Source organism: Mycteria americana, chromosome 6 (genome assembly GCF_035582795.1).
Source record: "Mycteria americana isolate JAX WOST 10 ecotype Jacksonville Zoo and Gardens chromosome 6, USCA_MyAme_1.0, whole genome shotgun sequence".
In the NCBI taxonomy this organism is placed as follows: domain Eukaryota; kingdom Metazoa; phylum Chordata; class Aves; order Ciconiiformes; family Ciconiidae; genus Mycteria; species Mycteria americana.
In genome coordinates, this window is record NC_134370.1 from 59,415,009 (window position 1) to 59,439,028 (window position 24,020).

The 24,020-nt window shown below is 37.9% G+C and overlaps 1 protein-coding gene across 6 annotated transcripts; it reads right to left on the reverse strand.

Annotated features, from left to right (window-relative positions):
- Positions 1-302: 302 nt before the first annotated feature.
- USP8 (ubiquitin specific peptidase 8) lies at positions 303-23,804 on the reverse strand. Of its 6 annotated transcripts, XM_075506122.1 has the most exons (21): positions 23,646-23,785; positions 20,116-20,194; positions 17,929-18,099; positions 17,114-17,258; positions 16,538-16,623; positions 13,766-13,910; positions 13,086-13,143; positions 12,195-12,354; positions 11,756-11,918; positions 10,374-10,518; positions 9,947-10,167; positions 8,234-8,830; positions 6,209-6,298; positions 5,513-5,593; positions 4,852-5,114; positions 4,005-4,217; positions 3,267-3,477; positions 2,694-2,930; positions 2,019-2,161; positions 1,502-1,634; positions 311-1,275 (listed from the first exon to the last, which is right to left on the reverse strand). In XM_075506122.1, exons 3-21 carry the CDS (start codon positions 18,030-18,032, stop codon positions 1,090-1,092), a joined length of 3,381 nt encoding a protein of 1,126 aa, XP_075362237.1. In that variant the 5' UTR covers positions 18,033-18,099; positions 20,116-20,194; positions 23,646-23,785; the 3' UTR covers positions 311-1,089. The 6 variants fall into 6 exon arrangements, with proteins under 6 accessions (XP_075362241.1, XP_075362237.1, XP_075362236.1 ...); XM_075506121.1 differs by lacking the exon at positions 20,116-20,194 and having other exon boundaries at positions 313-1,275; positions 23,646-23,804; XM_075506124.1 differs by lacking the exon at positions 20,116-20,194 and having other exon boundaries at positions 314-1,275; positions 12,195-12,336; positions 23,646-23,804.
- Positions 23,805-24,020: the final 216 nt, after the last annotated feature.

Genomic DNA, 24,020 nt, shown 5'->3' on the forward strand with positions numbered 1-24,020 from the left:
AAGCTTCTGGGAAACAATCAAACCTGGTCTTAATTCTGTCAGCAAGACCCACACATATAGACAGATAAAAGCTCAGAATGTAGGATTTAAGATTTCTGAATGCCAACCTCATCAGAGAGGGAAAACTAACCCAAATCCAGAGCAGGGAAATGCACAAGATGCAACTGAAATAGTTTCTAAACTCCTCAGTTCTACACAAAGTAGTATTTTTTCATCTGAAGAATCTTTAAACTGTGTGAATACGATGCAGACTGTTATTACGTAGAATCCTAACCACCACACAACTAGTCGAGAATGAAAACACCAAACCCAAACATACATTTAACAGGATATATTTTTAAATCATTTCTTCATTAAGGTTTTTAATGCATGTGTACATGAAAATTTATATTAAAAAATTAAAAAGGAAAGTCTTGTTCATTTAGAATAACTCTGAAGTGCACAAATATTGACAAAAGCTAACAGAAAAAAAAATACAGCTCTGCTTTTTTATTAAGTAGTGTTGCAATTAACTTAGAGGTGGCAGATAAACGCAATCCTCTGAGTTTTAGAGATTCTCACAAAAAGGACAACATTTTATTATATACATAGTTCTGATGTGCAAGTATGCAATCAATATGTACACTTACATTCCTAACTGTTTACATCATTCTAGAGTATTCACAGTAGAATCAAGCTTAAGGTTAGAAATGTGAAAAGGCCATAACAGTGAAAGAAAAAAATAAAAATCAAGATATGCCTTGGGATTTTAAGACATTTTAAACTACTTGTTAATAGATTTCAGATGACTAAGCTAGGATTTAATTTTGGAGCAGACTAAAAATATAGTTGTTTTTTAAATAAATGGTAATGCAGGTATGCTTTTTAAATGGTTTCACAGATGGCAGTATTACCACAAGCATTATTAACCAGTCGTCTGATTTTTAAGCACTAGTACTGACCAGAAAGAGCTTGCTTGCAGAAAAGCTGCTGCAACCATCCCCGAATCTGTAAGTGACTATGGTTGTCACAGTTTTGCATACTTATATGCATTCCCATACCTACTTTGCTCTTATAAAAAGAAAACCAGTTTTCTTAACCCACACTACTTTATGTGGCCATATCCACTGCTCGCTGTTCATAAGAAGTGTAAAAGAGAATATATGCAGCTGAGGATTTCACAGATGATGCGGAGATCTCAGATACTTCATGGTCATCAAACTTAAACCAGCGTTGTTTTGAAGCATTTTTGCAGTAGGCTGTATAGTGCCCTCCATCCAACCCGCCATAATGATTCTGTAAACATAAGAAAAGAAAAGAATTAATAGCCTTGAAAGCTGCCATTTCTTCCTTGGTTAGGGAAATAAACTAGAATGTGAGATTTTTACTAAATACCAATCATTCATTTTAGAATACAACTTACTCTGCAACCAGGTAGGCAGCCTGGAAACCTAGGTGAATCACACAGGCTAACCCTGGCATAAAGACCAGCTGAACTTTGAAACGTGACGTGGTTACTTACTGATACTGAAAACAGATTGTATCTCTTCAAGTTATTCTTTGGACCAATAACATACTGTGAAAGGTCAAGAGTTTCCAATGGGAAATCTACAGAAGTTTGAAGCTTTTGCTTCCATCTTCCATCATAGGAAAATCTAGAGAATTAAAAAGCATCAGTAAAAGTTACAGGTTGTTCACAAGCTATTGAAGAATATTAAGCATGTTTGTTTTCCCTGTTTTTAACCAGGACATGATCTCAACTAAAGCATTTGCCCCCCAATCCTGTTAATGCTTGCACGTGTGTTTCTTAGCACAAATGAAAAGAGATGACTTCGTAAAAGTGCTTCGTGAACTGCAGCCTAATAAAAGGCATCAGATGAAAATAAAAGTCTTGCAACATTACAACTTGAAATACACCCACAACTTTCTCTAATTAACAATGGTTAGCTGTTGCACTGGAACAATCAATCTCCATCAACGCCTGGTCACTTCATCCTAATTAATTTTCACCGATCTTCACCGATCACCATTTCTCTTACCGTTTCAAGTGCACAAGAAGAACAGGTGGTAATTTCCAAATTTCTATTTTTTTCAAAGAATCCCTCCGAGTTTTGCAATGGCTACAGTAAAATCTATTGTTATCAGTGAGCTTCTCCTCTTTGGAGAACAACCTAAGGCATTCCTAAAACAAAATACAAACACAGATTGTGAAGGCCAGGTGTTTATGAAAGTGTAGCAAAAACGTTTGTTTCCTATTTGGTTGTTAACCTGCATCAATTATCTGCGTGCTATGTTTCACAAAGATGAGGAAAAGCGAGTTAAATCCATGTGTGGAAATAAATTTTACCATGTATATTAATTAGCTGCAAGTCCTTCAAAATATACCTACAATATTTTGTTTAAAAACAAAGTATTCACACTATGACCTGCAAAAACAAATACTATACATGTCTTTTCTGCTACTGCAGCTTAAATATTTCCATCCTGCTTGTATTTTAAAACATTTAAGGAATGACCTATTTTTTTTAAACTTTAGAAGAATTAAAAAATAATGAAGACTCAGATCTGTTCATGTTTCAGGTTAGCGTAAATTAAGCTGGAATATTGACCAACCCCTTCAACAAGCAGAGCTTGCTTAGCAGAAGCATCATCATAACGAAGTCACAGAGAAATGTTTTTACTTCAAGAACTGTTTCTCTCTCGTGCCAGCATACCTGCAGCGTACATTTACTAGTAGATGCAAGCGGTAATGACAAATACATGAAAGCCTCAAAGGTCCGGGACTTCTTGTGACATGTAAGACACTGCACTGTAGATTTGAACTGGCCTTGAAAGAGTGCCACAATAATGGATTCATTGAGCTGCTTGTGTTTGTGCCAGGCTAGTTCTGCTGCTCTGAAGTCATCAAGATGATCATTGTTTTCTTCCTTATATCTTTTCCTGTTGTCAGCCTGGATAACAGAAGTTTAAATACCATAGCCATATATTAACATATATAAAAACAGAAAGTCTCATCTATAGGCAAGCATACTATTGAGTATTTGCAAGAATATTTAAACATGTCAGTGTAGCCATCCATTTCTTATCTGGTTAGGCTTCTTCCATTACTCCCTTTAGTACCTTATGCTGTTTCAAAATAACCTCCTACTTTAATTCTGAATACTAGCATTTCCTTCTATACAAGGTTCCAGTAACATAATCTTCTTATGAAATAAGAGGGTCTTTTAAAAATTTATTTCTCTTGATCATCTGACAGACGTATAATTTGTTACAAGTGTATTGCTTACTTTATTTAGGTCTTCATGCAAGCCATCCATTAAAAAGAGAAGCAATTCTTGGGAGTCCTGTTGGCTATATCCTGCAAATTGGTCATTAATCTTCCCAATTGTAATTTTAAAGTCCTTTGGACTGATATATTTATACTGTCCTGTCCATAAAGCTTTCATTATTACACCAAACTCTTCAGCCACTTCACCTTTATGCCCCAGGAAATTTGACCTATACAATTAAACAGACCCAAAAAAAAAAAAAAAAAAAAGTGAGCCATTCAAATAACTTTTTTTTTAAATATTAATTCAAGATGTTATCCCAATTTCAAAGTAATTTCTTTAGACCAAGAAAAACTGACTGTTAGACTGAATTAAGTTTTTTGTCTACTTTGGCACTGTAATTTGGTTCCATATTCAAGACTGGGCTGATGGAAGGTACTGCTGTTTCCAGCTTGTTTTGTGAACTGCTATTTAAATATTCTGTTTGGTTTTAGAAGACTCTAGTACACTTATATTTATGAATATGGTAAGCACAATTTAATTAAGACTGTCCAGTAAAACCTATTTTGTGACATACACATGAATTTTGAAAATGTCAAGACACTTAGAAGTTAGCATTTGTCTCCTACTTAAAAAAACAAAACACCCCCCCGCCCCCTTAACCCCACTAAGTGATTTTTTTTTTAATTAACAATTGTAAAGGCAGATTTTTTTCCTTCAATTATAAATTAAAGGATGAGAATAAGAGATTGTTACCTGTTAATATCATCTTGATACAAGTTTCTGTTAAAATAATCAGCCAGGTGAGGTGCATTGCACAGACACTGTAATATGGAATTCATATAGCAAGTGTTCCCTAGATTACGAAGTCCTGTAAGAGCTGGTCCCGATCCCCCAAACACAGGATTAAGATTCCGAATTTGTGATGCAGAGAGTCTTGAAATTTCTGCTTTAGTGTAACAGACTGGTCTGTAAGGAAGGAATTATTTCTTAGGAGTCTCGGACGTGACAAGGCTGTACACATAAGCCAACAGAACTGCCTTCCCTCACAGGGAATGAAATATCCTGGCACAAGAAGTCACCAAATGCCATCATTGAAGGTATTCAAGACCAGTCAATGCAACAGTGAGAAAGCCATATACACTGGCCTATAATGAGGCTGACTTATAGGCTCCATCAGTTTTTGGTTTTGGTTTTTTTGGGGTTTTTTGTTTGTTTTTGTTTTTTTTTTTTTTTTTTTTTAAATTCACAGACAAAGAATTAGCTAATGATTTAACCCAGTTTAAAAACTGAAAACTGCATTTCACAAGCTGTCAGAAGACTGGTATTTAATATGTTAATACAAATACCACCACTTAAAAAGTAACTATTGTCCAATTACACTGTGACCTCTGAAATTCATGTTAATACATAACAATTACATTAATTCTCAAAAGATAACTGCCCTATACATTGAACTTTCAGCAATGAAATTTAAGTCTATCACTCTTGCATCCTTTCAAACCTACTTAGAAAATATTAATGAATTTCAGTTGGTTAAACACAAAGAAAGTCCTCTATGCCATCATATTGCATGAGTTGTGGTATAACTTATTGAACATACTTATTGTCACGATTGACTGCAGGAGTTACAGGAATTCTTTTCTTCTCTTCCTCCTGAATGGCTTGGGTTATATCTGGGGAAGAGTAGGAGCGCTTCAGTTTGGAGTGTTCTCTTTCTCGTTCAACAGTCACTTGTGGCTTGGGTTTATGAGTTGGAGGGGTTGATGGAGGAGTGGATGAAGGAGCCATTTCTGGTGGATACATATGAACAGTATTTGTTGGCGAGTGATAGTAACGAAAGGTTCCAGTGATTGGATCCAGAAACTTGAGGAAAAAAAACAAATTGTTTCAAAAACAAGTAAAAATCCATCATTAACTTACTTACCTATTTTTAAACTACTGTAAGAACAGCTCATGAGTTTTTCAAACGTTGAGATGTTAACAGTTGTGATTGGCCTCAATACTTAATGGATTAAATTTATTGGAAGGCACCACTTTCACCAAAATACATATTAAACAGCAACTGCTTAGTACCAGAAACATCAGATGATCTCTCCTAGTTTCATTACAAATAGTGTTAAAATTCAGAAAATAACTGTGTGGAAGTTGAAGGGGGGGCAAGGGGGAATATCAAATGATCTAACTTAAAAATAAGACACAATTGAAATGCATTACAAAACTGCACAAGGCAACTTGATTATAACATCAGAATAGAAAGTTACCTTTGCCCAACCTGCAGGCAGTCCCGGTATTATCCTTCCCATTTCTTCACTTCGTGCTCTGATTAATGGCTCCCGCTGAGACTAATAAATAAACAGAAATGTAAGGTATGTATAGTTACTTATGCAGAGCAGCAAGCTGCCTGTGACTTTCCCTATATGGTTACATGATTTAATGCAAAACAGTTCAAGAAGAAATCCTTGATTATAGCTGGAAATACAATTTACTGTAATGGTAATATAGTACTACTATTTTGTATCACTCAATCTAAACAAAACCCATTTGTTGACATGCTCCAGAAAAGAAGGACAAATCAGTCTCACAAAAGTCTGACTACTCAATTTCTCCCCTAAGGAAGCTACTTTATTAGGAATATGTGCTTCTGTTAAACACGTACGGATGATCTTTTCTCCCTTTCAAAGCGGTATGCAAAGGAGTATGCGTGAGATGATGAACAAGTGTGGAATGTTTGTTAATGCCATCAGAAACATATGAAGATTTCTAGTGAAAGCTTCAAATATTTTTTTCAGATGAATATGACAAATGAAAAAAGCAAACAAACAACTGTAAACATGGCATAGTCTTTTCTTAAGATGATGACTTTAAAAATTGAAATGAGGTGGAATTTAACATAATATAATAATCATAAAGCATCTGCACTTGATTGGTTTTGGCTACATACAACACATTGTATTTACTTTAAGTCTTTCAGTATCTTGTTCAGAATCCTCTCTAAGGGGTCCTGGCTTTTGAGCTCCACTGTCTGGTTGTTCTTTAACCCCAGTTTGCTGTAAAAGATTTTGAGAGAAGGTTTCAATTTTCATCTGGAATGTCAGTAAAGAACGCTGATAAAGCAAAATAGGGAAAAAGCAGAGTTATATTTTCGTTTTTGGTTGCTGAACGCACGTGCCACAAAGAAGTGGTTAGAGCAGGTATCTACACATCATGTCTATTCTTCCTAGCCTATACTACAGGCAATTTGCTGGAATAGCCTTTGTAGCCGAATGTTGTATTATATAAGATAGTCTGTTATGTAGTTTCAGGAGCTCAGAAATAAAGTGCAGAAGGTCCACCTACACTACTTTCCCCCCCCTAAAGCTGTGGGTTTTACAATTTGTTTTTAAATGAAAGACTTTTTCCCCTTTTACTTCTCACTGTGACAAAGCTTCTCTGTGAAAAAGGCAAACTGTGAAGCCAACATCATGCATTTATTTTATCATGGGCAGTCATTTTGGGATTATGTGGCGTTGCTCTGTCAGTCAAACAAAAGCTCAAGAATGACTGTGTTAAGGTTGCCCAGGAAGATTTATTTTGACTTTCTTGTGTATCTGCATTACACAAGCATCAAAGTTTGGTCAAATAACAACTGCATAGAATCACAGAATCGTATAGGTTGGAAAAGACCTTTAAGATCATCAAGTCCAACCATAAACCTAACACTGCCAAGACCACCACTACATGTCCCTAAGCACCTCATCCAAACGTCTTCTAAATACCTCCAGGGATGGCGACTCAACCACTTCCCTGGGCAGCCTGTTCCAATGCTTGATAACCCTTTCGGTGAAGTAAAATTTCCTAATGTCCAGTCTAAACCTCCCCTGGCGCAACTTGAGGCCATTTCCTCTTGTCCTATCACTTGTTACCTGGGAGAAGAGACCGACCCCCACCTGTCTACAACCTCCTTTCAGGTAGTTGTAGAGAGCGATAAGGTCTCCCCTCAGCCTCCTTTTCTCCAGGCTAAACAACCCCAGCTCCCTCAGCCGCTCCTCATCAGACTTCTGCTCTAGACCCTTCACCAGCTTCGCTGCCCTTCTCTGGACACGCTCCAGCCCCTCAATGTCTCTCTTGTAGTGGGGGGCCCAAAACTGAACACAGTATTCGAGGTGCGGCCTCACCAGTGCCGAGTACAGGGGCGCGATCACTTCCCTAGTCCTGCTGGCCACGCTATTTCTGATACAAGCCAGGATGCCATTGGCTTTCTTGGCCACCTGGGCACACTGCTAACACTGCAGTTGCAAAGGGAGAGAAAAATATCCTAATGCATGTTCTTGAAAAATGGTTTTAAAGACATCTGCTCCATTATTAACTCAGCTTCACAAATGGCTCCTGTTTCATGACCAGACGATCATTACACTCTCAGAAATTTTGCAATTTTTTTCAAGAATCTGAGGAAAGAAGGAACTGTGACACCCCCCCCACCCCCCCAAAGAGCTGGAACTGGACTGTTCTCAGCAAAAGTACTAGATTAGGGTATTGCTTTGCTTCCTATGCCAGTCAACAAAATCCTGTTATATCAGCAGCTAGGGGAACTAAAGAGTTTGTTATAATATCATTCTGTCCCTAGCATGTCTTACAACAGTATAATATACAGTACTGGGCTGGTACAAGAGATAAAATGTCACCATGCCTCTATTTTTGAAACAGAGGCTTACAGCCCGTGAACCATCCCTTCTAGCTCCACGTCAGTGGGAAGTTTTATTATCCTATGGGGATTCCATGCTGCCTACCTACAAGCAACAATCGAGGATGTCTTGCAAAAAAAAAAAAAAATCTAACTATTTGTGTCTTGGTTTTAACTTTCTCCTCTACAATTATCTAAAAATGGCCTAAATAAAAGTCCAATGATGTATTTAAAATTTCTAGATTGATACTAGAGTATGCACTCACAAATCATCCTGAATAATTACTCCACATTTGGCGACGATTTTCTCTTTTTCACTAACCTTGCCTGAAACAGTCACAAAGGTCCGAGATGTATCACTCAGTGCTCGTCTCTGCATTTCTGGTGTTCGGGTTCCCTTTTCTCTTTCTTCCATAGATATTTTGTCAATCTCAACCCTTTTTCCACCAACGTTTTCTAGTTCATTTTTATTTTGCTTTTTTGCTTCTATTGCTTCTTTGCGTGCTCGCTCTTGTTCCTTTTCCTCCTGTTCTCTTTTTATTTGTTCATCCCTCTCCTTCTGTTCTCTGTCCTCTTTAGATTGCTGTAGCTTTTCTTTGTGTTCCTTTTCTTTCTGTTCTTCTTTTGCTTTTTGTTCTTGTTCTTCTTTTTCTCGCCTGAGTCTCTCTTTCTGCTCTTCTTGTTGCCTCTCACGAAGTTCTTTTTCCCGTCTGTTTTTCTCTAACAGAGCAGCAGTTTCTGCATGTATACGACTTTTTTCTTCTTCTGTCAGAATGCTCTTTGCATCACGTAATGGCTTTGTGGACCGGTCTGGAACTATTCGTCCATTCTCAACAGGCTGGCTGTCACTAACTGTACTTTCAGATTTTGGTCTGTTATCATCAGGGATTTTTAGTGAAGGCTTTTTAGTACGATCAACCTGTAACACAAAATGTAGAACAACGATTCATTACAGCTATTACTGCTCTATTAGCTAAGCTTTTTCTAAATGAGATTTATAAGCTGAATTCTGCCAGAAAGATAGTGAACTTCCAATTACATTAAATCTGGTAATTCAAATTGCTTGTTAGTAAAAGTAGGTATTCACTTAACTTCCAGATGTGAGATAAGAATCAACAAGCCCTACAGAACCATAAGGACAGCATTAAGCACTGATTACTATAACTCTTTATTTTCAAGCTTTCAAAGGTCAGTATTTTAGGGCAATCAGGCAGTCTAATCTGGGCATGGTGCTCTCAATCATGTGACAGAACATGTGATTAACGCAGATCTGCTTGATGGGAAGAGGTATTTAAGAATGGCTTAAATACCATTCTAGGAGAGCAAGTTGTTTTTGATGGCGAAGTGTAAGTTCTGAAGAAAGAAAAGCTAGTCTAGTTCAGGGAAGAACAGAATAAGGTCTATTTTACAGTTTAGGGTCCGTTAGCTGAAATTTGTATTAAAGGCAGTATCTAGGAGGGTGAAAGTGAAGAGTTTGACTTTCGACTTGTCTCCTAATGAAAATGTTATTTTAGTACAAGGACTCTACAAAGGTGTCTTTAGAAAGTTTTATCCCCATGAAAGGAAGAAACAAATCTCTATACTTTTACTACTGGGCCAAGAGTGACAAGCCACCTAAATATTTTATTATTTGAAGGAAGATAACATTGCTGGAAAGCAGACCTTTAGAAAAGCCAAGGTAAGCCATGGCCTAACTGCCCTCTCTATATTTCATCATATGTATGTTTTGAGCAGAAAAGTTTGTTTACAGACTTTCTGAATTAATGATCAATTGCCGACCTTCAATTTCTCAGGTGCTCATATCAAAACATTCATTAAAAGCTCTGCAATTATGTTAAGTATATTCAGTTTCATTAAGTTCGATAGATTAGTTATGATGGTTAACAGACCACCAATAGTCTCTGTACCAATACACTTGCGTACAAGCCTTAAACAAATACTAAGTATGTTTCTCTGTGGATTTAGGCTTCTGCACATGGTGGGTCTCTAGTAGATTAAGTGTATACTAACTCTGGAAAAAAGAAACACAGCTTACCTCAGGGATACTTCTTGTAATTGATACTGGATTAACTACAAATGAGCTGTCGGCTTTTGGAACAGCAGCATCCTGTATGTTTGGTCTATTAAGTGATTTTAGTCTCTCTTCCAAATTATCTCCTGTTTCTTCATTTTCAATCACTTCTGCTGGAGATTGCTTTATAGCAACAACAGGTGGAACAGGAGCTGGCTCTTCCAGAGATGGATACTGAAAATCCACTTTAGGAGGGGGGAGAGGAGGGAAGCATGAGAGAGCTCTTAAAAACACAAAAGCAAAATAACCCCCATGTTCCACCAGACCCCAAAATTTAGATATGAGATCTAGCCCAGAACAAGGCTATCCCAAACATATTTGAATGAATTAAAGATACATCCAGTAATTATAAGCACTTGCGGGGGAGAGAGGCGTCATCCTTTATACTTACGAGAAACAGTCACTACTTCGTTCCTGCTATGCTGGGGTGGAGTTACTTTAGCATTTGTTGTGTACTGGGGAAAACAAAGGAGCCAGTTTTCATAACCTCCTTCTAGAACTAAAGGTTCATTCTGCAGTATAGTTTTGCTTTCCCACTATAAGAAAAAAGTTTGAAATTAGCTGATCTAAAAATAGGAAAGAAACTTTTACATCTTAAGTGTTGTTGAAATTTCTGTGTCTAGTCATCACATTAAGAGACACGTTATTTCTGAGATTTTTAAATAAGAATTAAACAGGCTGCAAAACCCCTTTGGGGAACAGGGATCCTCTTTGCGTTTGGAGAATGCCCAACGCAGTGAGATTCCTAGCTCTACCTACAACAGGGTCTGAATACTTCCAGTACAGAAAGAAACACTTACTACTACTTCAGGTAACAATCCTCCATGCAGAAAAATATTTTTATTATAATATTTGCTTCAGTTTCTCATCTGGTAAGTTTACTGAGTGATTAAGGGCATTGGCTTTAGAAAGCATAATGTTAACTATCTGAAAAACCCTTGAGAGTTCAGGCTCCAGACTGGCCTCCTCTGGAGGTCCTCAGTAGTAGAACGTGAACAAGGCACAGAGGTTCAGAGAATATTCTGTAAAGCAATAAACAAGGAGAACTGCCTGAGCTATCTCTGAACCCCAGTCTTCAATGCTTAGGTAACAAAAAGTTGTGCAGTCTTTCACAAGAGCCACCTATATAAAGGGTTGGGACAACACAGCCGTAGCCACAGTTCAGACTTGAAAATGTTGAGCATCTGCTTAATACTGAGTCTATAAGCTCCTTGCACTGATGAAGCTCAAATTTAAATTCATGTTTCTCTAATAGTTATTTTCAATAATGCACAAAAGTTAACCAAGCTCAAAATATTTCTGGGATCTCCTTCAACAAAACTCCTCCATTCTAGAAAGTGCCTGGCTGATAGGACTGCAAAGAAGCTAGCCTTCTTTGGCCTACCTATGCAGGTGGCTGGCCAGTTCCCATGAATAAGGAATTACAGTTGCTAATACATGAAAGAGGGTGACAATGTTTCTGGCAAACAGTACCAAGTACTTTCCCAAATAACTCTGTCAGCCAAGAACTCTACATTTGAGCTAGTTGTGGAGGAGGGGAGTTGAATCATTCTGCTGTTTAACTATTTAATAAATTATACCATCCTCTACTAGAGCACAAGCATGGGAATGTGAAACTTCAGACTACACTTCTGCTGTCAAAATATAGCAGTCTCTGAAGACTGAACCAAGATGTTTGCCTAAAGTGTCATGAAGTCTTCCATATACTCTGTAATTATAGGTGCTTTAAAACATTCTTATTTATTGAGATGAATTAATATAAAACTTGCCAACCTTAAAAAGTGCCTCTTTCAGGCTCTGAAGAGTTGTTCCTAGCTTTAAGTCTTCAGCAGAACTAGACCAGTCTAGCAGTATAACATAATCAAAGTGTCCTCTCCTCTTCCATGGATCTCTAGAATCCTCTGGGAGTCTAGCTTCAATCCAATTCGCAGTAACTCTGAAATGCATTAACATGCATTTAAAGACAAATGTACAAGTAACATTTTGTCCAACAATATATAATCCATATTATGTTTATGTGCTTGAATAGAATAAATATGCTCTGGCTTGAAGTCAGTACATGCAAGAACAGAGCTGTCCAGGTATGTCTTGCCCGCTTGCATATATCAGGGACTCCAAAACTAAGTGTACGAGCTTTAAAAGCATATAATTTTTGTCAATTTATAAATTTATAAAATTGAATATTTCACTATCATTTAATGTTATTTCATACCCCGGACTGATAGCTTCTTCTGGGACACTGATAGATCTTGGAATACAGGATTCCTGATAATCCTTCAATCTTCGAGCATCCATTATAATCAATTCAATATTTTTGTCCGACATCATTGCAAACAGTTTCTCAGCTGTGACTGCTCCTTGAAATACAGAAGCTATTAGATGCAAAAAGCTACATTACAAATGGAGATAGCTATGACCACATCTGACTGGTAGAATCAAGACTGCAAACAGATGAAACAGAACAGAAGAGTCCCACAAAGTCACGGAGGTGAGACACTATAAAATAAACATATTGGCCCTTTTGCTACTACTACTGTAGTGATTAGCACCAGATCTGCTGAATTAGACAATACTGAACACTTCAGTGATAAACTAGTTTTAACCTTTTGTGGTCTCATTTAAATCCAGCTGTATAGGCAAGCATTTGTAAGCTACATACTGCAGATGTTCCTCTTCAGTTAAGAACTCTAGAGAACATTTTCACATATTTATTACAGGACCAAAAACCAGAAGGTTGGGAGGGGAAAGAAAAAATTTCTTATTTAACTGAGAAAGCTGACACATTTCAGCCTTGCCTAGATTTTTTTCTTATCAGTTGAGGAGACATTTTTCCTTCTACTTTGACCACTCTAGGGCTAGTTCAGCTTTAGTTATTAAACTGTTGAAAAACTAAGTACAGCTTTCTAACTTCAAGAGAAGTGATGAAGGCTGCAATACAGAGCTTAATTACTAAGTTGCTGTTATTGAAATGCAGGATACTAGAATTTCATCAAAATACTCTGACTGTGAAATAACTCCTTAAAAGAACTGCAACTGCTTAAGTGATAGGTGCATAGGTATATGAAGACCTTTTTCACATCTGTGTGAACATTGCATCTCTTACCACTCAGACTGTCAGACTGATCCTTTCTTTCCAGTGAATGCTTCCTCTCACCATTAATCTGTGTTGTAAGGAAAAAAAAGTTAGTTTAATATCTAATACTCAGAACAAAGGTGGCCAACAGACACTGACTCTCATAGAGCTTGAAGGAAATTGGTCGGACTGTAAACTACAGGAAGAAACCTAGAAAAAGGAAGCTTCTTCTAAAGATGTGTTGACAGATGTACTAAAAAGATACCAAAGTTGCTGCTCTACCTAGACAAAAACCAGTTAAAGGCAATACAACCTAGGACAGCATTATCTCCTGGACGAAATTTGTAAAGCATTTATAGAGAAATGAGTTTCTTTCCACTCTATTGTGGAAAAGTCAGCTCTCTCCTAAAGAGGAGATGTTATCAATAACATCAGCTTATTACCATTCCCTTGGGCTTCTTGCACTAGCTAGTTCTACTACAAAATAGAATTTGACTTTACAAAAAAAACCTAGTCTATCTTATGCAAGACTTGGAGGTCGGTAGGACTCAACATCTTCCAAAGAAATGTCAAAGAACGGTTATGGGGAGCGTAAACTAATCTTAAAAAATATGATTCTGAACTGGAAATAGCTACTAGGAGAGATCAAATGCTAGATTACAACTATATGTTTAGACTGAATTAGAGAGTTTGTAAACATCTTCAATTACCCTTTGGCTTTTTGCTTTGGAATCCACAGCACTTTCTGATGAGCTTTTGGCTGAACTCTTTCCATCCTCTTTTAGTTCTTGCTTTTTCTGCAGCTCTTGTCTGTCCCTCTCTTCAAGTTTTTTCCGAACTTCAGCTTCCTCATATCTATTGGAAAAAAAAGCGCCTTTTTTTTTCAATATTGCATTATTGGTTAGCCTTGGATAATTAACATCAGAGTCATCAAGTCTTCAGGAAGAAAAAGAGAAAGTATTTAAGGTTTAAATAAAAGTTAAAGTATTGTCAATTTTTGTATTTCCAACAAACCCCATTTTCCTCCATGACTGCATGATATTATTTCTCCCACTCTTGGGTTGGTTTTCTTACTCCAAAATCCTGTTTTGGGTCCTATTTCATAGCCACTGCTCTTAAGGCTAACTAATTTTTTTCTCTAAACCTGGGGTCATGCTTAGCTATGTGATAGGTCTTTCATTTTGTAGAGGAAAGAGTAAGTATTGGTGACTCACAGGTGAACTTCAACATATTATAACAATCATCCGAGGTATTTTATTTGGTTTTGCAACAGAGCTAACAACAGCTAGGAATAAGTTGGCTCAGATATCTAAATTTCCTTTTTCTGAGAAGTCAGATGAGAACTGCTTATATGGTAGCAGTCACCTTCAGGATATAAGGTGACTTTAATACTGTTATGTCCTCACCTGTGTCCCTGCTGTTTGTTTCAAACACTAGGAATACAATGAAGTCAATGCAAGAATCATGTATACTCAAGAGCTTTGGTGGACCTAGGTCTTGAATACAGCTATCCTTTTCATACAGCCTTAGACCTTAAAATTAACCTCCCAGCCTTTTGCCATTGTAAGGACAATCACAATATTGTAAACTAGTGGCCTCCAAACTACAGCTTTTAGATCACCAACTGCAGGTTTGTATAGTTATATCACTGTTAAATGGCATTCTATTATATTTACTATAATTGAGAAGCATTCTATTATATTAAATATAACTGAGAAGCTTAAGGGTTACTAGTGATCCATTAAAAAAAGAATGTTTTGAACTAACAATTTTGACTGAACCAAGCAGTGAAACATGAATGCTGAACTGTATTAGTAATTGCTCATTTTAATCAGATGTTGCCTAAAGAGGATTAAAATGACAACAATGATACAGCTGTATTTCATATCAAGAGTACTGTGTTAATAAACTAGATCATTAAATCAAATTCTGCCTCAAAGTCTACTCCACTAATTGGCCACTACAGGCTGCAAGCCTGTAATTTTATTTAAACAGGCTTCTTGATTTGGCAAAGGCATCATAAGTTAGAACAGAGCATTTTGTTCTTGTTTGGAGTTAACAGCACTAAAGCATACTTCAAATTTTAATTTATTTCAGTCAATATGGAATATTTATCTATCAATTTCCCATGTATGTCTTTGAAGCACATAGTAGGTCATTCATGTAGGTATTCCCACTCCTATACAAATGATGTTTCAGCAGCTCCACTTTTAGTTAACAATTAGCATTTAAACTATTTGCTGGCCTACTGCCTGGAGAAGAAATTATACAAATAATTTCCCTGAAACCACTTCTGTAGTTACACAGGAGTCATGTTTCATTTGTATTCCTTTTAAATACATATATATTTTGCCCAGAGTAGTTGAAAGTTATTAATTGTGTCATCTTTTAAAACTGTTCCTTTCATAAAGACACAAGTTACTAAACAGTAAGTCTCTAAATAATTTTGGTTTTCTATAACTCTATCAGTGTTTACTCTTACAGCGAATTTGTAGCTCTGTTGAATTGTAAGACTCTGAACTAAAAATAAGGAAAACCTAAAGATTGTTTCATGCATAGTATCATGAGACATCTTTGGAAAGTCTCTTTTCATATACGTGTAACTACACTCTTATTTCCTTGTTCACCTTAACTAACTTCATGGATTAAGCACTTGAAGGGTGGTTTCACAATAATACTTGTGGGGGTGCATGGGAAGGGAAATGTGTCTAGCTGAAGGGAAAGGGTGAGAAAGGGGCAAGAAAGATAGTCCCTAAGGATGTGAGAAGCAGGTAAGGCTGGAAGCAAGAGGTACTGCACTAAATATCACCTAAAGAGAGATTCTACCTTACAACTTCTTATCAACACAATTTCATGGCTTATGGCACAAAGACATGTAACTTGACAGTTGTAAATGAGCTACCCAAAAGCCTGTTAGCATCAGCTCAGTTACATACTGGCAAAACTGTGCATTTCCACATACATGTTTGTACATGGCAGAGGTAGAGAAAAGGTGTAGCAGCTAGCTAAAGAATTAAAAATGTGTTTTGTTAGTGTAAACTAAATCCACATTAGGAGGACTTTTTAACATACGTAAATATTAGGAACATTCATTAGTATATTTGGTTTCAGATGACCTTATGATGAAAAGGGTAAGGGGGGAAATAGCTCTTGATCATCTCTAGTGTATATATAGTTTATATCTTGTGTTTTCTTTTTATTAATCATTAAACAAAAATAGGAGACAATATCAACAAATCATAGTTACCAAGAATTACGAGACAATGTATACAGTGGCAAGTTATTGGAGCATGTGATGATGAAATTTATCTCTAGTAACAGACTTTTGTGGATAAACAATTTAAGCTCTCAACGGCTTCGGATATCTAAGGCCTACTCAAGTGCAATCCCTTACTACTAAATAGCATGAAAACCTGCAATTGCACGTGTACAGGCTTCAGGTATAATGAACAATATCTTATCTATTAACTGTATTCACGTACCTGAGTTTAAGGCTGTCTGAGAGTCTTTCAGCTTCTTCAATAGCTTTTTTTAAATTTGTAGGTCCAAGAATTGAATGAAAATAATCCTAAAATTGCAAGCATCACCCCACATATTAATAGTACAGCTTAATAATGCCTACTTCTGTGCATATTAAGAGCTGCTAATGTACAGAGAATTGGTATTATAATGATATTAATGCCAACAAAAGGAACTGTTTTGAATCAAAATATTTTCCTATCAAACATGAGTTTGTAAATAAAATTGTTTTATAGCACTAATAAATAAATGCTAGCCAAGGCAATTGCACCAAAAAAAGTCTGCATGGGAAAGATGACAGGAATACCTTTCCCTGAAAAAATATTCACAGATGTGACAATTTATATACCTTATGTGTATTAAAAGCAAACTGTAAAAGAAATTACCAATAGACTTGTCAAAAATAGGAAGGAAAAAATATCATAAGTAAGACAGTTTACTTAATACCAGTGTAATGCTTTGAATGTGCATTAGTGTAATTCTCTGTACTTCTAATACTTCTACCAATGCTGAAGAGATCAGTCAGAAAGCTTTTATACCTGTTGCTGCTTAAAATCAGGTCTCTTTTTAATAAAGTTATAAACAGTCACATATTTCATATATAGGATGTAAGCTTTTTCTTCATCTCGGTCCAATCTGCTTTCCTCCGCTGCCTTGAAAATCTTAAGGGCACTCTGCACATAACTGAAATCAAAGAAGACGAGTAAAGCATGTGATTGGTTTCTTGTCCCCAAACACCTTTTCATTACAATATGCCATTTTAAGTGTTCACAGCCTCTGCCCATATATTAAGCATTTGATTTTACTATCTTAATATATAAGGTTTTCATTAAATATGAATTACAATCATGCTCCTCCAAATAATGTTTCTCTTTGCTAGTTTGTTTATTTAAAATATTCCATAATTAAATAGCATACTGAGATATGGAAAAAAAGTACTTTTCCCTTCTAAAAAACTTTTTTTGAGGAAAATCTAATTCGTAGTAAGACAAAATGAAAGCGTTGATTGTCTAAATGCTAGAGGCAAAATATTTTCTATTCATACATTTGCTAAACTTTTTATCTTTTTTAAGAATTTGCATTTATGTAGCCTTTTCTCAAAGTAAGAAATTTTCATGGATGCCATGCTCTGTCCAAGTCATGTTTTGGCAGTATGTGAAGTTACCTTCTGCAGGCAGTAAGCATATCCGATGTGATAGTTGAGAGATATATACATAAGACTAACCAAAGATTTTATATCTAACAGAAATAATTGAGGAAATTTAGATCCACAACATAGTTGTTTTGGAACCTGCTCAGCAGAGTAGCACTAACACTTCTAATATTAATCCAAAATAAATTAAAATATATATACCTCTTTGTACTTGTCTTTTCAGGTTTTATTTCTGTCTTCTTGTTGAGATCTTTCAATGAGGTGCAGAGATATAGCTCCTTAGGTACAGATGCCACAGCAGGCATGTTAATGTTGTTAGTTATGTCCCTTCTAGGATGGTACAGCTTCTTAGAAGTCTCTATCAATATTTTTCTAGGGGGGGCGGGGAAAAAAGTAGGGAGAGCCCAATTATATTCCAATGACTCTTAATACAGTTATAGTTACCTGTATGGGGTTATTACCTAATCTATCTCACTTTATGTGAATTAGCACTAGTATAAAACAACCTGGAACTTATGCAGTTAAAGATTAAGCTATAATGAAAAATTCTAAATGCAATTTAATTGTAGGTAATGAATTGGAGCTCTAGTACCTGATCTGGTCCACTACAATCTGGCAAAATGTTAGTATACTAACATACAGCATCAGTACTTATTGATACACCTATGTCTTTGATATTAATCTATATTACTACTATTAAAACAGAATTACTTACAGAAAGATACATATATTTAAAGCAAAAAGAAAAAATCTGTCACTTATTCTGAGCAATTATTTGTAATACAAGCATAAAAAGAAGAAAGCATTTCCAGAAGTCAAAGAAAACCTCTTTGCCAGAAGTTAGAAGTTAATAATATAGCTGCTTAAACTGCAACTATTTAAACATTAATTATCCATAAGGGTCCTCTTGTATCAGTTCTTAGTATTACTGATGCAAACAGTGGTGGAACAGTTAACAGTATAAATTAATCCTCCCGAAGTGATAGAATTATTTGAAACCACTCTAGGTAATTTATCAAGAATGTTAGCAATACATTGCTAACAGAAGAATAAGAAAATAATAAGAAAAGAAATGCTGACCTAAGAATGCTCAAAATCATCATATCCAGGAAACTTACTCAACTATAACACCAGTAAGTATATTCTGAAAAGTTAGCTGACTTCTCTGTACTCTGAAATTAGTAATTGATAATTATTTTATCACCCTTAGCACAAACCTCTGCAAATATACACTACACCCATGGAAATGTGGTTGCTACTGTTAGTCAACTTGAAACTTCTTGGACATACAGTAGGTCTTAAACTCCTTGGTATTGTTGTCTTTCTGCTTTCATTTGGAAGTGCTCTCCAGGTAGCCATGAAATAGTTAAGCAGAGTTTCACCACAAGGGACTATTACATCATCTCATCTAACATTCTGCATAGAGCAGTCCATTAAGTCTCATACAGATTGTCTAACTAAAAATCTTTGAATCTAATACATTGGTAAGCTATTTTAGCCCTTGAGGGTGGCAGGCGAGGAACTGAGCTCCCTCTCAAGTGGTGAGACATTAAGGTGCTAGCAATACCAAAGAAATTAAGGAAAACTAATTAGAAAATGCATGCTCAAATGATACCAGCAAATAAATTATTTCCTAGTAGTGAAAACCCACATGGCCTTTAAAAAGAGGAAGGTAGGACATTTCCCTTCCACCCTCAAGGTGATGATCAGCATGACAAGTGTGACCAAAAAACCACAGTCCAGCCAGTGACCTCAGAGTGAAGTTTCACAGAACTGAATTGATCTGCAGCTGACTGCCACCAAATGAGGTGGTCCTGATTTTCCTCCCTCTTTCTCGTGCTGGTGTGGTACTTGTCCAATGTCTTACTGAGCCAATTCAGCTTGCTGAAGAGGCAGAATGGCTACACATCTTGTGCAAGGAGAGCAGTTGACATGCACAGCTAAAAATGAGAAGCCAAGATGGGAATGTGATCCCTTCCCATGGCACATTAACTGTTATTCTCTGAGATATCACCGCATATATAGTATCACTAGGTTGACTGTTCTTGGCCTAGGAACTGGTTACCAAATAAAGACACTAAAGTTAATCCAAACCTTCGATAAGTTCATGTTGGAAACAAATGCAAAAATAAGATACATGTCTAATGCTGATTCTTTGGTTTAAGGTCTGGAATGCCAGGGTCAGACTAAACAATATCCAGCTAGGTAACTTACTGCTTAAACACAGATGCTGTACTTGCCAATTTTTGAATTACATAGCAACTTTTCAAAGTTAATAAACTTGTCAAAAATCCTTCCTAGAATCATCTGAAAATCAGGCTCCTAAGGAAGTAAATAAAGTCCTCAAATACTAATTTTAATACATAAAATTAATAATATATCCCATACCCCACTCATCTTAAAACATTGCCTTCCCCATATAAGGTGTCTTATGTTCAACTTTAATTTTCAGGGAGATATTTAGGTGCTGAAAACAAGGCAGAAAATTCATTAGAAGAACTGCATTCAGTAGAAACAAAACAAAGCACAGATATACCACCTGCCCCAAAGTTAATGGACCTTTCCAATCTAAAAGCTTTTCTGCCTAAAACAAAGACATACTTTTTACAACCTCACAGAATTACACAGAAAGGCTTCACTCTTATTAAGATTTTAGCATTGCTTGTCTAATCCTACCTTCAGAGCATGTCTTTACCTGGCTTTTTTTTTCCCCCATTGGAACTGTAAATAGACTTTTTCTTTGAAGCTAAGTCCTTTCCAAATATATCTTCAATGTTTGCTCTGTTATGTAAGCAGTATTTTCTTAATCTTAAGTGGCAGCATTTGGTTATGTTCTGACAGAATATTGTAACTAAATATGTCATCTGAAAAAGATATGAATATAACATTACTGTGTCTGTGCGCATGTGAGGAAAAAACCCAAGATTATGTGGAAGATGAACCATTTAATGGAAGGCAAAAGATGCTAGTAAATTCTCAAGTGTTGCTGACACCTTGATACTGGCAGTTCTTCAGAACCTCATCTATACAACTGTAGCACTAGCGGATAAAAGCCAAATCTGAGTTTTGGCCCAAAATGAAAATTGGCTTTCCATGTTTTTCTGCTATGGTTAGTAAGTTATAACTGCAGGTCTTCAAATTGCCAGACAAGTGCAATACTGAACTTACTTTTATTTCCTGATCTGAAGAAATTTCTATGCCTTTTTTCAAAACATGAGCTACTAACCACAGTATCTGATGAGTGAAGTATTACTCTTTGACCTCCCACAGCACCATAATTCATACAATATGCTGCAGTAAAATGAGTAAGGATGGATTAGTAATAACATTTCCTAAAAAAAAAAAATCAAATTCTCAACAGCCTATTTAAGAGTTACATACAGCATATATCAGAAGTTAATATGAGATTTCAGTTGCAGTTTCTAATTCTTCTACACAGAACTTTAACTATGGACTATAACTAGCATTTTTCAGTTTTATGCAGCAAAAATCCCATAACTATAACCTACAGGCTGACCACTAGTTGCCAGCTGACTGCTCAAGAGTCTTGGTTCAGAAGAATCGTTAAAACTCCTTAAGCTTCTACTAAATTTTAAGATGTGCTTGTAACTTGATTTTTCCCTCATACTCAAATGAATGAGGTGTGTTTTTCCTTCTCTGAGCAGGCTTTGGGAAGACACCTGATTTGGATTCTGAAATCACTCCTTCATATATAAACATAGCTACTTGATTATGAACCTAAATTTTTGCAGATATCCGATTCCTAACTGACCTGATCTCAATGGTTTCTCCAGGAAAAAATTGCACAAATAAAGATGTTCAGGAGTAGTTAATATACAGCAGTGAAATGCATGGAGATAGACCAGCTACTGCAAGTTCTGTATGAGGTCTGTATTTGTTTGTTTCCACTAGAGGAGCTGCAATGAACTGTACTTTCTTATCAGAATCACATCCATTTTATCAGGATAAACTCTTGCTGCTCCAGGCTGTATTGACTAGATTATGCTCACTTTTGTCAAGCATTCTATTTCCCTCCACACTTACAATCACCATATCAATACAATGGCAACACTGAGGCATCAATGAACCCTTCCAATAATATAGGTGGATCTTTCATACATCTCTAAGGAAGAGAGATCTTCTTTCCCAGCAAGAAAAGAGAACTGGATCATAAAACCATAAATACAAGGGACTGAAGAAGCCATAATAGCTAAATCTATTAGTCAACCCCATGAGGAAGAAGAAACAAACTATTTCAGGTTTGTCAACTTTTTTCTTAAAAATTAAGATCAAACTCGAAACCGTGGATCTGTTCTGCCCCCAGCTGAAGTATTATCTCAGGCTCATTTTTGATACTTAGAGTGCTGGAAACCAGTCCAATATCCCCAAAATATAAGGGAAGTCATGCTTGGATGTTTATGGGCATTTAAAATACTTAGAATGGATAGTTTTACACTGACAGGGAAACATACCTGTTGGTAACAGGTTTTTCAGCATCTAATTATCATGCCTGTTTTACTAAGGATATGAGTAAGCTTTAAGTGGAATGACCATACTAAGAACAACGCACAGAAGCAGTTATATTGCAAGGAGCATTCACTAATACAGTCTGAAATAAATTGACATGCTAAGTACTGTGAATCACCAATTCAGGTATGTAATGAAGTATTATTCACTTACTTATTCTTGTCTCCAAGACTTGACCAAGTGAGAAACGGGTTTCTCATGAGCATTAAGTTTCCCAATTCTCTTAGAATTAAGTTTTACTGTCTGTAGTCTGTACACAAGAGTTGGTTTTGTTAAGATTATCAGTATTAATATAGAGATACAGTATTTTAACATGACTGAACTATATAATCAATCAGCATATTTATCTCTGTGAGCCTTCTAGCTTTCTTTCAGGCTCTGGTACTGTTAATACTACAGGCCCTGGTCCTGTAATGTCATGTGGATAGGCTGATTATAACCATTGAGGCTTCTTATAGCAAGGCCATTACGCTCACACAGAGTACCTAACCCTTCATCGTTTGCTGGGTACCACCAGTCATCATGGTAGTAACACATTGCAGGTCTGTCTTTGGCCATGTACCATGCTGCAACTACCTACACTGCCAAGCTTGGGAACCACTCTTTTTGCACAGTGAGAAAATCCTTTCTGACAGTTAGCTCATCCAAGAGTTTAACTGATACTGATGGGGAGGGAAGACACTACAAAGTTAAGCTGCTTTGAAAAAATAAATTGCATTTTATACAGGAAGGTTGAACATTATTCAAAGTAAGAACACAAATAACTTCACTTATTTACACAAATGAAAATCTGTAAAGTGTACGCAAAGAGTTCAGGTGGTAAGAAGCCGGGAAGGTTACAGAGAGGCTAAAAACTCATCCAAGTTTTTAACAGGGCGACTAAAAGCCGTGCGGGCCCGGGACCCCGCCGCCGCGGGCACGGCCGGGGCTGTGGGAGTCTCCATGACATCGCAGCTCGCCGCCTCTCCCGCTCCGGCCGGAGGAGTGCGCTCTGGGAAGCGCTGCTCCCGTGCCACCTTCCTCCGGCCGCTCTCGGGCTCCGGGGCGGCTTCCCCCGACCCCGCTCACGCGTCACCCCGGCCGGGCTGCGGCCGGGGGGGATTGCGGGCTGCCCAAGGTCACACCGGCCGCACCGGGGCGGAGGGTTGCCCGCCGGGCCAGGCCCGATTCCCCCCGCGCAGCCCAGCGCGGCGCCCTCCGCAGCCCCTTGAGGGCCGCCTCCACCCCTGCACGGCGGGGCCGGGCCCAGGGCTCCCCTCCAAGGGCGCCCGCCCCCTCGCGCCGCGGCCGGAGGAGGGCGTGAGGCGAGTCCGCCTGCCCTGCAGGCCTCGCTCCCCCGGCGGCCCGGGTGCCGCCTCCGGACAGCGCGGCGGGCCCGGCTGCGTACTCACCGCCGTGGGGACTCGCTGCCTCAGCCCGCCGGCCTGGGGCAGGCCCATGTCCGAGCGCGGCTGCCGAGAAGACGCTACGCGGCCATGGCTGCTGAGGCGGAACTCGGCGGTGTTCCTCCCTCCCGGGCCTCCGCTCCCCCGCGGGGGCGGGGACTCTCCGCGGCCCTATCCGGGCCGCGGGGCCGGGCTCGGGCTGCGGGGGGCCGCGGCGGGAGCCTGGCGTCTAGCCACTGTCCTGCGGGGCCTGTGGGGGTGGGGGGGCGGCCGGGCCGGGCCGGACCGGACCGGGCGAGGACCCGCTCCCGGCGTGGAGTTTCCTCGGAGCCGGGGGTGGCTCTGGGGGTGGTGTGAGGAGGAGAAGGGAGAGGCAGGTCA